The sequence below is a fragment of the Schistocerca cancellata genome, chromosome 4, assembly GCF_023864275.1.
Source record: "Schistocerca cancellata isolate TAMUIC-IGC-003103 chromosome 4, iqSchCanc2.1, whole genome shotgun sequence".
NCBI lineage: Eukaryota > Metazoa > Arthropoda > Insecta > Orthoptera > Acrididae > Schistocerca > Schistocerca cancellata.
In genome coordinates this window covers 618,839,170-618,855,564 of record NC_064629.1, presented here as the reverse complement: position 1 = coordinate 618,855,564, position 16,395 = coordinate 618,839,170, and the positions used below count along the sequence as shown (strand labels likewise).

The window sequence follows — 16,395 nt, the reverse complement described above, 5'->3', positions numbered from 1 at the left end:
GGTACGTCCACCCGGCCTCCCGCATGTCCACTATACGCCCTCGCTCAAAGTCCGTCAACTGCACATACGGTTCACGTCCACGCTGTCGCAGCATGCTACCAGTGTTAAAGACTGCGATGGAGCTCCGTATGCCACGGCAAACTGGCTGACACTGACGGTGGCGGTGCACAAATGCTGCGCAGCTAGCGCCATTCGACGGCCAACACCGCGGTTCCTGGTGTGTCCGCTGTGCCGTGCGTGTGATCATTGCTTGTACAGCCCTCTCGCAGTGTCCGGAGCAAGTATGGTGGGTCTGACACACCGGTGTCAATGTGTTCTTTTTTCCATTTCCAGGAGTGTACATATGAGGAATATGTTCTGAAATTTGTGCAACACATTTTTGTAATATCCTGTATATGCATTCATCATTTTATTACATGTATGAATATCTACATCTATACTCCGGATTGTGTATCTGGCACACTATCATTTCCCACCATCCTGTTCCATTTGCGAATGGTGAATGGGAAGCGGTCATGTGAACGCTGATTTCTCTATTTTTCTCCTCATAGCCATTCCGCCAGACGTGTGTGTTAGTAATTAATATGTTGCCCGACTTTTCTCGGAAATAACACTCTCGGAATTTTATCAGTAAATCTTTCAGTGTCGCACAGCGCCTTTCTTGTAGCGTCTGCCATAGGAGTTCCTCGAACATCTCTAGGTTTAATAAACGAACATAGCGAGCTAAATTAAAAGTTGTTTTTTATAATGGAGTTATTCGTTCTACAAAAGGATCATAATATTTTACCATAAAACATTATCCAAAATTCCACAACACAATGCGAGAATTACTTGTGCGTTTTTTCTATTCGCTTGGTACTCTTCGTTGCTTCAGCGCCCTACGATAAAGTGCTGCTACAAAAAGAGCAAATTATTTCACATAATTTCTGGGATTTCTTATCAGTATCTCACCACGTCTCCATGCCTTTCCACTCTTAAACGATTTCACTTGATTTTTTAAACCAGAATCACTTGTCTCAGTGGTTACTAAGCGACCTAATAGATGATTTCCACTCGTTTACTGAGTTTACTTACAACCAAAACCTCTTGAGAGGTTTGGTCAGGTCGGTTAACAAAAGTTTACTTGATTCATTGATCGGTTCTCGATTTGCTCTCCTTATGCTCATTTCTACTTCGTTTAGCTTTTGTTAATAACCAAGGCTTAAATCACTGATGAAGCTCTATTTGCTTTCTATCATGGTTATTGAATCGCCGTCAGTATTTCCCATGCCTAGTCATGTTCCTCGGTACATAGTAGCGTAAAGCGTATTGAACAACGCGTTTGAATTTTATCCATTTTTGCGCTATACATTAATTCCCAGAGCTGAACATTGATGGTGACCACTCATATAGTCTACGTTTTTTTGCATCACTTTTGTTAAGAAAACTTATTTTTATGCATTTGCTAACAATCCGCGTATCAAGTGCAGCCATTGATGGAATAACAGCTTTATGATAACATTTACTCTTCACTATGTTAACTGATAATATAATAAGATGAAAAATGCATTCTGTTCGAGAGACATTTGTTTAAACACAAAAATGAGGTTGCTAAGATGCTATGTATTCTCAAAATTACTATACGGAATGGAAGCGTGGACATTGAAAAAGAAGGACATGAACAGTTTAGAAGCTTTTGAAATGTGGGCATATAGAAGAATACTTAGAATTAGTTGGGTGTCGAGGATTACTAATCAAGATGTCCTAAGAAGAATGGGAAAGGAAAAAGAATTAATTAAAACTATTAAAGTAAGGAAGCTACAATATTTAGGCCATGTTATTAGGGGAGTAAATTACAAAATATTGCAAATAATACTAGAAGGGAAAATTTGTGGGAAGAGAACGAGGGGTAGAAGACGGACATCCTGGATTGACAATTTAAAAAATTGGTACAACTGCTCAACGTCAGAACTCCTTAGATCAGCCAAATCAAGATCAGAAATTGCCATGATGACAGCCAACCTTCTTAGAGGAGACGGCACATGAAGAAGAAGATGTTAACTGATTCGAGAACTTCGGGTCTATCAGTTATTGGAAGACCTAAAAGTTGCGCTTACGAGTCAATTCCCTAACATCTCGAAGCATTTTTCAGCGGAAAACATTCACAAAATGTTTCAGTATCGTGACTATAGCTGTCAAATTTAAATCTTCTCCTGTAGTATCATAATCAGGAAAGTTTCCTATGAACTTTTCATTAAGTAACACTCCTGTAACAGATGGTCTGTAAAACAATCTCATAATAGTGAAACTGACTGTGTACTGGTGTAGTCTGTCTTGTTGCCAGATCTCCCAATCAAGAACACCCCTCCCTCTCTCATCCCTCCCACTCCCACCCTCCTCTTCTTCCCATGAGCAACTGTATGAGGTATAAATGGCGAGAAATTCATAGGGGCACTATCCTACTGGTCAAGAAATTTTGTGCAGCCTGCAATGTGTTATTGACTTGCTCAATTTGTGAAGCTCATTCACTTGAATAAACCGTCCAATTTTTCTGAAATTATGATCATTTGTTTATCTGTAGCTGTACCCCACACCTACCGCTTTCCATCCCATTTTCCTGCGTGGGCGTCGGCTTTTTTTTCATTACATTATATTACTGGAACATACACTATTTTTCCACCCTCAGCCATAGTCTGGCTGAATGACTGTTGGGAACTGGGATTTCCGTTGGCACAATCTCTGCACAGATCTATAAACATTAGGTGGTCTCGTACTCTCTTTTGATTCGGTCCAGCACCACTGCGCCAACTCACTCCTCTCATAGCACGCTGATGTGCAATTTCACAGGATCCCATGATTCAAGCTATGTAGGAACCCAGATTTTCTGTCAATACCATGTTAATGTTTACGTGACATGTGGCACATCATTTGCATATAGCATTCATTACAAACCGTTGAAGATTGAAGTATATAACATCATGTGTGTTCGTCAGTCCGTAGATGTGAACTGCTGCATGGCCTAAATCTGTGTTCCAGGGGACGAATTCTGCCACACACTTCACGTAATGGATTCACATGGAGAGAGTGTTGTCGTCAACAAGAAGTGCGCCAACGGAACCGAGTGCACGCCCCAGAGGGTCGGCTGTGTCGTGATCGACGCGCAGAGGGTAAGGCTACGCAATCGATTATTTCTGTTCTCATAACGCAGCAAAAAGATTGAATACTACCTGAGAGAGCTGATTACAAACACAGAGGCCAAGCTATTTAGAAGAGAAGTATGTCTCTCCTGACAGAAAACCTTTTGGCTTTAGACAGTGTTGATATTTTGGTGATCTCTTATGAATAAATGAATGCTTGTATATATGAAAAAAATTCAGCGGTACCTTAATACCTAGTTTAGTAATAAGTCTCCTCGTTTGCATATGTTTTTGTTCACCTTTAAGTGGTGTTGACTGTATCATCTAAAGCGAAACTAAGAAACGAAGGTATCAAGGCACGAACACGTGAACAATAAATGTGAAGTGATTCGGGAGAGCTGAAATAGGTACTATACACTACCTTTTGCCCAGAGTAGTGCAGAAACTCGACGTGGCATGGACTCAACATGCCATGACTGCGAAAGTTTTGGCAAATGGTTCAAATGGCTCTGAGCACTATGGGACTTAACTTCTGAGGTCATCAGTCCCCTAGAACTTAGAACTACTTAAACCTAACTAACCTAAGGACATCACACACATCCATGCCCGAGGCAGGATTCGAACCTGTGACCGTAGCGGTCGCGCAGCTCCAGGCTGTAGCACCTAGAACCGCTCGGCCACTCCAGCCGGCTGCGAAAGTTTTGACGATGAAGGATTTTGTGCACGAACTGGCCTCTCGATTATGTACCATAAAAATTCGATGGGATTCGTATCGGGCTATCTGGCTAGTCAAATCATTCCATTGAATTGTCTATAACGTTCTTCAAACAAACCGCGAACAATAGTGGTCGGGTGACACGGAGTATTGTCATCCATAAAAATTCCATCGTAGTTTCGGAACATTAAGTCCATGAATGGCTGAAAATGGTCTCCAAGTAACTGAACATAAGGATTTTCGGTCAATGACCGGTTCAGTTGGACCAGAGGATCCAGTGCATCCCTTGTAAACACGGCCCCACACCATTATGGAGCCACCACCAGTTTGCACAGTCCCTTGCTGACACCTTGGGTCCATGGCTTCGTGGGGTCTGCGCCACACTCAAACTCTACCGTCAGCTCTTACCAACTGAAATCAGGACTCATCTGACCAGGCCACGGTTTTTCAGTCGTCTGGGGTCTACCCGATATGGTTACGAGCCCAGAAGAGACGCTGCAGGCGATGTCGTCCTGTTAGCAAAGGCACTTTCGTAGGTCGTCTGCTGTCATAGACCATTAACACCAAATTTCGCCGCACTGTCCTAAATAATACGTTCTTCGAACGTCCCGAATTGACTTCTGCGATTATTTTACGCGCTATTGCTTGGCTGTTAGCACTGACAACTTTAAGCAAATGCGGCTGCTCTCGGTCGTTAACTGAAAGCCGTCGACCACTGCGTTGTCCATGGTGAGAGGTAATACCCAAAATTTTATATCATCGGTACACTCTTGACACTGTGAGCCTCAAAATACTGAATTTCCTAACGGTTTCCGAAATGAAATGTCCCATGCGTCTAACTCCAATTACTATTCCGCATTGAAGGTCTGTCACTTCAAGTCGTGAGGCCACAATCACGTCGGACACCTTTTCATATGAATCACTTGAGTAAGAATGATATCTCCACCAATGCACTGCCCTTCTGCCCTTTTATATCTCGTGTACGCGATAGTACCGCCGTCTGTATTTGAGCATTTCGCTGTCCCATTACTCTTGTATGTTCCAGTGCTGAGCCATCCAATGAAAATGGGATTGGAGCTTTCCGCAAATACAATTTTCAAAAGAACGCAAATGTCGGTGGTTTGCTCCGGAATTACGATAAACTAGAAGTATGTTTTTATACGTCCAAAAGCATAAACACGAACGAAAAATCAATATGATTTGCTAGCTACATGCGCTGTCGTTCGCCTAATTTCATCCCATGTAATTATTTCACACTTGAGGATGCTACCACTACTGTCTTGAACTGTATCCCGCTGAAAAGAGGAATCTGTGGTCTCAAGTGAATTCCGACACACCTGTACCCTTCCATTGCCCGTATTAGTATTTTCTGTGACGTATAAACCCGTACTGTGTTTCATGAATAATCGGTAATTCTGAACCAGAACTAATTTCCATACATCATGATGGGCTATTATCAGAGGTAGCAGCACGTTATGTCTGCTTCAGCAGTCCATGTTTTATGCATTCATCAAATTGTACACTGTTTTCCATAAATCCTGGAAAAATCACGAAATTAACTATTCAAAACTTTATATGTTATGTGTGAGTTAAAAATTCACACTTCTTAAATGAAACAAAATAACACTTTTCCGGATAATTGTTTTATGTAAGAACTTAGAACATGTTTTGCATGTACAATACAAATATGTCAGTTTAGTATGTCTCAAATAACGGTAGACGGATTGAGATTTCGCCATGACAGTCCAGCTAACAAAGTTGGATTGACAAAATTTGAGATCTATCTACAAGTATATGCAAGTTCAAGAAAAAAGTGTGACACAATCCCATGAGTCAAACAAACCTGTCATCATTCGCTCTGCCGTTATTTGTATACGTTCAGTAGCCCTTGTTTCTAATATCTATCATTAGTCTCATACACTTCAGCAATATTCTAGGATAGGTCACACGAATGTTTTGTAAGAAATTTTTTTAGTAGACTCACTACATAGCAATAAACTGAAGTCTACCACTCACCTTACCAATCACTGAGCATATGTGGTCATTCCATTCCATTTTATATCCCCACAAATTACGGCTCGGACTAATTCTAACGGTGAATCACTAATATTTTATTCTTAGGCTATTACAGTTTCTCGTTTTGTGAGATGCAAAATTTTACAGTTCTGAGAGGGTAAAGCGAATTACCAAACTTTGCATGACTTTGAAAGCTTAATAATTTGTCTTAGAACAGGGACGGCCAAGAACTCGGCACGTGAGCTGGGCTCTGGGTAAAAGGCTCTCTCACACGATTGCACTCTTGTCCCCCTACCACGCCACACTGTCTTGAGTGCGAGGGCCTCGCCGTGTGGCCGCGCGGTTTGAGGCGCCATGTCACGGACTGCGTAGCCCCTCCCGACGGAGGTTCGAGTACTACTCTTAGCATAAGTTAGTTGAAGAAGTCGTGTGTAAGTCTAGGGACCGATGACCTCAGCAGTTTGGCCCTTAGGAATTCACACACATTTGAACATTTTTTGGGTGCGAGGAGGGGAAGGGGGAGGGGGAGGAATTGCAAATCGGCTGCATTTAAATGGCAATGCAGTCGATTTGTATATGACTTGGCCTTATATCTCATATTTCTTAACGACATAGATCTCAAACAAAACAAATTTTCAGTATTTGGTGCTCTGAACACACAATGTAATTTTTATCTGGTACAGACTCTCGGTATACGGAAGGACACAGAAAATTTCATACATTTTCGCACTCGTTCTGTCACTTAATTGTGAGTTATTTAGTTTCATAATTGAAAAAAAACCTTTGACATACATATGTTAATCGAAATATTTTTCTACATTCGCGATCTCATTCCGCAGACATGGAAACTCTTCGCAAGGAAAACAACGTACATATGTTGGACAGTTTTAATGTAAAAGGATTGGTCTTTTAAATAGGAATTAAATTCCACATCAATCCGTTACATCTGCACATGCACAGGGGCGCCTTCAACTGAAGCAGCAAACTGTCTCGAAAACAGCTGGAAAACAGATGTGAAATGGATAATGTCCTCAGAATGTTTGGAAAAATATTCTTTTAATTCTTACAAGGTCGCACGGAATTCTTCAGAACTCGCGTTTTCTTTGACGACGGTTCAAAATGGTTCAAATGGCTCTGAGCACTATGCGACTTAACTTCTGAGGTCATCAGTCGCCTAGAACTTAGAACTAATTAAACCTAACTAACCTAAGGACATCACACACATTCATGCCCGAGGCAGGATTCGAACCTGCGACCGTAGCAGTCCCGCGGTTCCGGACTGAGCGCCTAGAACCGCTAGACCACCGCGGCCGACTTGACGACGGTGATCTTAGGGAAATGGATACTGCTTTTGTCAGAATTTCCCCATTCTGCAACGTGATTTTTTTTTAATGCATCCTCATGAAATCAGAAATTAGTCGTTTCTCACCTTGCAGTGTCTCACTGTGGCCGTGTACAGTCAAGTCCGCAAAATGCGAGGTAGTATTTCATATTGGATGTTCTAATTTTCGTCAGTGATTTCCGTTTTCTTTCATAAATTCAACATCAGTTGTTTTTAAATCGAGGGGTCATTCCTAGCATGGCCGTTGACTTATCAACGTACTTCGCAATAGTATATAAAGTCTCCATACTCTTCTTTCAGTTCCATAGAAAACTGTTGCAGCTGATACTGGAATAATGCGTACAGCTTCAGAAAATTTTCTATTTCTTCGCTTGTTCCACTTCTGCAAATTTAGCACGACGTCCTTCTTGATCTGCAGAACAAAGAATCCCGTCTGTCGACCGATGTAATATTTTGCTCTTTTGTTCTCAACTAAATCTTTAAATTCTTTCTGCATGGTGTTGTAATGTCGTTTATGGTACCCACCGTTTATGCGACTGCATAATAGATGTTGAAAATTCTCAAACTTCTCTTTTGTCATTACCATTCAGCATTAAAGGCTTGCGATTATAGATTATAGATCAGTAGAGTGCCTCTTTTTGTACAGGCAGCAACTACACCTCTGAACTTCCTTTATACCGCGAACAAATATCGATGGGTAAACATAGTTGAGACCATTATTCTGCCGAAATGAAGAATGTTGATGCCGACTGAAAAATGCTGCACCGCAATACTAAATGATGCACTGTATTACCGAGCAAAGCCGAGACAGGCCGAGCCTCGAGCCTTCGCGGCCCGCACTTCGTGCTGACGGTGCATCGGCACGCCGTGGTCGATCCTGTCTTAGGGTATATATTATTATTATTATTATTATTATTATTATACATTTTTGCCCTTAAGACAGTGATTGAACTTGAATGTTACATGATTATTAAATATTCCCCTTCTTTCATGTTTTCTTCTTCTTTTTCTCTTCCCAAAACCTCTTCATTCTTTGATTGTGTTCGTGTTTCCTTTATTCCGTCCATATTTTACCTGGTCTCTTCCTTTCTTTTACTTCAGACTTCGTTATCGTAATTTTGTTTCTGCATTGGTCTCTTTCATCTATCACTCCTTTATTGATTCTTGCTTGTTCTTGGTCTTCTTCTATTTCATGAAATCAGTTGGTTTTTTTGATTGAGCTGTTGACTCCATCAAAAATCCTCTTTGTAAGTGTGGTGTATGTGTATGTGACCAAAGATTGTTAATCGAAGTTTTTTGATTATGTCTGTGAGTCTGTCTGTATGTTCACATAGTTCTTTGGCTGGCCTCTTCATCCGTATAGAATCTCTGTGTACTGTTCCAAAAATTTTTCGAAGGATTTTACGTTGTATCATTTCCGTCTCTTAATGCCTGATGCCGCGATTATGGTCGTTTCTGATGCATAGAGGGCTTCTGGTAGTACAACTGTATTGTAGCGCCTATTTGATGCTCCTATTTGTATGTATCCTCGAATATACTTGAATTTTTCCGTATTTTCTCTGCATGACATGTGTATTGTTGTTCTTTCTATCCATATATTGTAATTTCTCGTATGTTATCTGTAACCCCATTATAGCAGAGACTTTGTGTAGATATTCCAGGGCTTCTTGCGCTTCTTCTCTGTTGTTGCTGAGTATTGCCAAGTCATCTGCAAATGCAAGGCATTTTATGATTGTCTTGTTTGCACGTGTTCTTCCTAACTGAATTCCTTTTACTTTTTATTCCCAATGCTTGATAATTTTGTCCAGGGTTATGTTGAATAGAAGTGGTGAGAGACCATCTCCTTGTCTGACCTCTGTATGTATCTCAAATAGCTCTGAGATTTCTCCCATGAATTTTATTTTGGTGGTGTCTGTGAGCGTCTGTTCTATCGGTGCCCTAGTATTTCTGTCTATTTCATATTATTCTAGTGTGTCAAAGAGCGTGTGCCTGTCAATGGAGTCACAGGCCCTCTTAAATTCCACAAATGTAACTAAAGTGATGTTCGCCTGTCTGAGCTACAAAAGTGTTCGTAGGTTCTAAATTCGTTTAATACAGGATCTTCCCTTTCTGAACTCTGCCTGGTGTTCGTCTATCCTTGTATCCACTTGTGGTACCAATCTGTTTAGTAACACCTTGGACAGAATTCTGTATGTGACCGGTAATAATGAGATCCCTCTGTAATTATTAGGGTTTGCCCTGTCTCCATTTTTGTGGAGTGCGTGAATCAGTCAGCATTTTCATTCCCGTGGAATTTTCTCTGTACTCCATATTTCCAAGAGAATTTGATGAATTTTCTTTGCAATATTTTGGTCTGTGAGTTTCCAGATCTCGGCGATAATGCCATCTTCCCCTGGGGCTCTGTTGTTCTTTAGTTGTTTTATAACCTCCTCTACCTCTGTGATTGTAGGTGGCTTCGAGTCTCGGTTTGGTAGTGTTTTCGTCAAGTGTAATTTTTATTTGGGCTTCTCAAAGTTGAGGAGTTAATCAAAGCATCTTTTAAGAATATTGCAATTTTCTTTAGTGTTTGTTTCAAGAGCCCGAATGGTTTCCGAGATAGAATACATTTAATATCACTTTTGTACGTTTTTCTTGAATAACTCGAAAACCGCACCCTCCAGCGAAAACGTGTCGCAGTACAAAGTTAAACTATATTAAATTTCCTACAAAATAGATCCTATTCATTTCTTTCTCTAGAGCTAATGGTTTGTGCGAAGAGAGCGCAAGAATGTTGAAAAACTCGCTCAACGAGCATGCGCTGTAGCTTACGTAGTTTTTGTAGTCCTATTTGAGGTAGCATATTCAGGTAGCAAGTTGAGACGAACAGTTTCATACGAGACACTTGTGGTCTATCAAGTCGTGAAACTACCTCAAATTGGCCTACAAAAACTACGTAAGCTACAGTGCATGCCCATCGAGCGAGTTTTTCAACATTCTCTCGCTCTCTTCGCACAAACCACTAATTCTAGAGCAAAAAATGAATAGGACCTCTTTTGTAGGAAATTTAATATAGTTTAATTTTGTACTGCGACTTCTTCGCTGGAGGGTACGATTTTCGAGTTATTCAAGAAAAACCTACAAAAGTGGTATTAAATGTATTTTATCTCTGAAAACATTCGGAATAGGGCATATGTCCATATGAAATATTTTGTTCAGAATCACTGTCACTCCTCAAAGTATGTACCTTTCCTCCTGACTCATCCCATATAATATATGAGGTATTGTGTATACATACAACATCCTACAGGCAGTACTTCATTATACACAACTGCGTCATCTGCAAAATGTCTGAGATTCCTATTAATATTGTCTGCCAAATCATTAATGTATGGCATCAGCATCAAGGGTTCCTCACACTTTTTCAACGTCTACTTTGCATATATTTTTGGTGGGTTTGAATGTTACGGCGTTCAGTCTCGCTTTAACGGTCTCGTGGTCACTAATCCCTGAATCCGTCATAATGCTCCCTATGTGCTCAGGATTATTTGTTTCTAAAAGTTCAAGTATGTTTTCGTAACCATTAACACTTTGAGTGGGCTCTGAACTAATGGTCCGAAATAATTTTCTGACAAAGCATTCAGTACATTTTCGGACGACGTTTTATACCTACCATTGGCTTTCAACATGTATTTTTGGCAACTTATCGAGAGTAGATTGAAGTCACCACCAACTCCAATTGTATGAGTGGGATATCTATTTGAAGTGAGACTTAAGTTTTCTTTGAACTGTTCAGTAATTGCATCACCTGAGCCAGGGGGTGGGTAAAACGAACCAATCACAAATTTATTCTGGTTGTCAAGTATAACCTTCACCCATACTAACCCGCAGAAACGATCTACTTCAATTTCACTTGAAGGCAAACTACTTCTGATAGCAATAAACACTTCACCACTAACAGTGTTTAATCTCTTCTTTCTGAACACTGTTTGGTCTCATGTAAAATTTCGGCTCAACTTGTTTCCGCTTTAGCCAACTTTCGATACCTATAACTATTTGAGCTTCAGTGCCATCTATTAGTGCTTGGAGATCTGGTTCTTTCCCAACGCAGGTACGACAATTTACAAATACAATACCGATTGTTGCTAGCTCTATCTGCCTGTGTTTGCCCTGCACCCATATAAACTTTCGGGAGTAATTTTACGTATGCACGAATACTTGCGATTTTTTTGGATAGGCCGCGCGGAGTGGCCGCGTGGTTCGAGGCACGATGCCACGGACTGCGCGGCCCCTCCCGCCGGAGGTTCGAGTCCTCCCCCGGGCAAGGATGTGTGTGTTATTCTTAGCATAAGTTAGACTAGGTTAGTTTAAGTAGTGTGTAAGTCTAGGGATAGATGACCTCAGCAGTTTGGTCCCTTAGAACTTCACACACATTTGAAAATTTTTTATCTGTGTATAGCACATTGTAAGCAGAATAAATTGCCACCACATACGGTGGTAGTACAAAGAGTAAATTCACCGACAATGTATCAGATAAATTCAAAGGAAATGTTGGCGCTTAATACGGTATTAAACTTGTTGTTTCTAGCGATTTGTGGGAACTTGAAAGTTGGTGCCTGTGTTCAGCCACACGGGCCAGTAGGAAGAATTAAGCCTTGTGATTTTAGATCTGCAGTAAATGTTTACGCCCTTAGCACCTGTTCACTATGTCTGCGGATTTCCGAATTAAAGTTTTCCTTTGTGGTTATATATATATACGGCTATTTCTTGTCCACGTGCTTCTTAGGTTGCACATGACTTATAATTTCATTAATTAATGAATAATACTCAGATTTCTACGTCGAAAGTATGTACATGTGAACAAATTTTACCTATTTTCTTAATTTTAAATTTAATATATATTTTCATGGTTTGCCACCTGTCCATGATTGAGGTCCACCTTCTCTACCATATAAGCAGTAGTCTTTGTAGATATTGTTTACAGCAGAGAACATCATTTTGGTACGCTTATTTAACGAACGAACGAAAATTGGACAGTGTTCCAGGGTACGATGAAATGCTTGTAAATTCCTATATAGAATTTGTAGCTGAATTATACCCTCTACCCGCCATGACACACTGAAAGTCTCTCGAACAAAAACTGTGGCCAGTGATTGGAAGAATGCACACGTCACACCTGTCTACAAGAAGGTTCCTTTCAGAGTATGCTGATACAATAGCTCCATACTTGACAATTATATAAACCGGTCGCTCATCGAAAATTCCGTACCTAAAGACAGAAAAGTTGCGCAAGTCACATCAATAAATAAGAAAATAAATAGGAATAATCAGTCTAATTGCAGACCAATACCACTAACGTCAGTTTTCAGTATGATTTTGGAATATATAATGTGTTCGAACATCATGAATTACCTCGAAGGAAACGATTTATTGACAAATAGTCAGCACGGATTCAGAAAATATCGTTCTTGTGAGACACAACTAGCTCTTTATTCTCAGGAAGTAGTGAATGATATCGGCAGGAGACATCAAATTGATCTGGTACTTTTAGATTTCCTGTATGCTTTTAACACTGTTCATCATAAGCGACTTCTAATCAAATTACGTACCTAAGTAGCATCGCCTCAGTTGTGCGACTGGATTCGTGATTTCCTGTCAGAAAGGTCACAGTGTATAGTAACTGACGGAAAGTCATCGGGTAAAACAGAAGTAGTATCTGGCTGTTCCCGATCTACATGATGCTGTCATTTACCGTCTTGCAAAGTCATCAGGTAATCAAAAGCAATTGAAAAGCGATTTATACAACATACATGTATGATGCGAAAAGTGGCAATTGACTCTAAATAATGAAAACTGAAGTCACCCACATGACTACTGAAAGAAATCCGCTAGACTCACACACTACTTAAACTAACTTAACGCTAAGGACAACACTCACACCCATGTCCGAGGGAGGACTCGAACCTCCGGCGGGAGGGGCCGCACGATTAGTGACATGGCGCCTCCAACCACGCGGCCACTCCGCGCAGCTAACAAGATTTGACATTGGATCGAAACAGTCAGGACACAGCACGTGATCCTAAGTGGAGAATCATCTATAAATAGTGGAGAAGTGTATGGGTTTATTAAGTGGCGTATGACATTATCGTTTGTGTTCGTGCTAAACATTAATCACTTAGCAGATAGTTATAGTTACTGCTTCACGTATTTCGTAGACAATACCGTTAGCGATGAGGAAATTTTATCCAGTAAAAACTCTGGTAATATCCTGTCAGATCTCGACAAAGTATTAACCTGGTCCAAAGATTGTCAACTATCTCGTCATGTTAGAAATGCAAAATTGTTCACGAAACTTTGACTACAGAATTAATGAGTCACAGTTAGAGTTAGTAATGTCATGTAAATATTTAGGAATAATTCCGTGTAGGGATACGAAGTGGATCGTCTAACATCTCTCAATCCAGAGAAATGGGAACCAATCAGAGAGTGTCAGCCGTAGAATCTCTGTAACAGACAGTTCCCCTTGTTACGGCGGAAAATACACCACATGGGTATTGCTGTTGTTCGGCTACAGGAAATAAATACACGTCCCGGCGACTGGATCAGTACCCCACCATATCCCACTCAAAATGATCTAAGATTACAATCATGTCAACTGGAATGCCTACCGGGAGTATATCTACACTCGAATCGGAAGTCACCTGTTATACTTCAGAGTTCAGAGGATAACACCGACCATTGCTTCCTTCCTATAGCAAACCTTGTCTGAAGACATCACTACATACGTAATCACTTGTCCTATCTATCGAAATCGAACGCCCCTTCCCCACAAGCTCTAGAACTACAGAGTAAATCCCGATGACCCTATTGTTCTTTCCTCTACACCCACGACTGGGACACACTAATACGACACTGGTAACTATAAGAGATGACATTTGTGACGCTATGGAGCGATATCCCTAGATCTAATATTACAGCGACGCGTCCAAAAGTTGTTAAATGCAAAGGTATGCCGGGACTGGTGACAAATATCCACAAAACTCAATACAGCACTATCAACAAACTCCAGGAAGTATTCGAGAGCCTTGCACATCCTACCAGGTCACACTTCTGCTCCACACTATTCACTCCTCCACACAACCAACCCCTCCATGGCAACATGAGCAAAATCAACTTACGTCCATCCAAACCATCTAGATCGTGGTAGTGGTTCTGCGGTCTGTAAGTCACATGCCCTCAATCCTATTGATCGCATCTGCAACACTATCGAGTGAGATGCCTGTATCTAGGGTTGCAGAGACACGTCTGAAACTTTTTAAATGCAAACCGACGCCGGGATACAACAATACTTCCTTTATCCCTAGACACTGCGGAAACATACGACCAAGTATAGCACTCTGGTCTCCTCTTCAGACTCCAGTGGTATGCACTACCAATCAATTAGATCCTCCTAACTGCCTGCTTTCTCACTAACCGACCATCTTAAGTAACAGCAAACAACAGAACAACTCGTATTTCCCATTCAGCTGCATGAGCATCCCAAGGATCCATCCTACCACCGCTCCTTTGTCTCCTATACACAGCCGACGTTCCAAAACCAGCCTCTCCAGTGTACCTGCTTCAGAACGCTGATGGGACCGTCTTGCTCGGCATCCATCGTCCCAACGATCCCTTCAGCTTCGCTTTAACAGTTTCATCTCCTGGTGTAATCAGTAGTACCTCTCCATCAACCCCACAAAAATCCAGGTAATACTCATAGTAAAAACCACCTGAGCTTTCCATCCCAGATATCTTTACCTCACAACCCAAATCCATCCACTCTCCAAAATTAAAAAACTGAAATATCTCAGACCAACTCTCAATCGGAAACTAACTTCGTATTTCCATCTACTAATCATCCATAAGAAAGTCCTCAATGGACTTTAACTACCGAAATCACTCACATGCCGAACATGGAGACTAAATCTTCCCACTATTCTCCATACATACAGGACACTCATTCCTTCCGCCCTTACCTAATTCTATGTGTCACGGACTTCTGCCCCTCGAAAACACTGTCACACACTCCAAATCCTAGAGTGCCATACACTCCGCCTTGTTTTTTCCCCCTCACATCTCCTTCATCAGTTAATAAAATTTCCACATCTTCTTCAACACTTAGGACGCCAACGCGTCTCCTACATGCCCTGTAAACTTGAATCTGAATGTCCTATAGTCTCCCCCATCCATGTGAATGCTGGCTTGCTCGGACGCCTCTCTCAACATGATCCACGTTCTCTTCATCTCTATGCCCTCCACATCCTTTCCCAACGCATTTTCAATCGTCTTACTCTCTCAGACTGTGAACTAGCCTTCCTTCCAACCATAATATACCCTACCCATCCCATCCAAAACGAAGACTCCGACACATCCTTTCCTTACCCAGCTGTCATCCGACATCTGTCCTAACACCTCGATCCCAACCGTAATTTCCTTCCCACAAACACATCCCTCACCCTTTTCCATCGAAACTCCTTCCCAATACCTTGCTCTTTCCTATCCACGCTCACAGTTTCTAGTAGCCCACAACATATCATCCTCACTATGATTTTACATGTACATCACTTCACCACCATCTTTTCATAAACATCATCATCATCGATATTTTAATCGGAACAGTTTTTAAGAATCACTTGCTAAATAGTGGCAACATGGCGGCTATCAGCCCCCCTCTCACATGGGAAAGTAAATAACTCTTAAATAAATAAAATAAAAGACTTGATTGGCAGCTCGTACCTCGTCATCGAGGCTTGTTTCACGCTGATATTCGAATATCCTGTATCTGCAATTTTATTTTGGAATCGTAATTGAATTTTTCATCTATACTGACTAGAGCTCACATTGATTGCAGTGGTAGAGTTCTCTCTCCACTGTTTCGGCCATCGACTTAGCATTGGCCTTGGCATCCATATGTTACTTGTTTGATGGCAGTGATCTGCCTAATTTGTACCAGGACACGACACAAAAGAACGAACACATAGGCTCTGTTAGTGAAAGATGGGGAAACTGCAATTTGTCTGTAAAAGAGACTACATGTGAAGCACATATAGGACCCATACTCAAGATGATGGGATCCATATTAGATAAGATTAACTGGAGAAAGCTAACTAACGTATACAGTGAACGACAGTCAGAATAGTCAAAGTGTTGTCTGACTGGCGACACAATGAAAAAAATATGGAAAAATCTTA

At 41.1% G+C, this 16,395-nt stretch overlaps 1 protein-coding gene across 1 annotated transcript in view; it reads left to right on the top strand.

The window, feature by feature from the left end:
- The window catches only part of LOC126184351 (ly6/PLAUR domain-containing protein 6B-like), a 396,952-nt gene that overhangs the window by 359,960 nt on the left and 20,597 nt on the right, over positions 1 to 16,395 (top strand). The window contains exon 4 of the mRNA XM_049926730.1: positions 3,016 to 3,146. Coding sequence (XP_049782687.1) covers positions 3,016 to 3,146 — 131 coding nt within the window. The remainder of the gene's footprint in view (positions 1 to 3,015; positions 3,147 to 16,395) is intronic.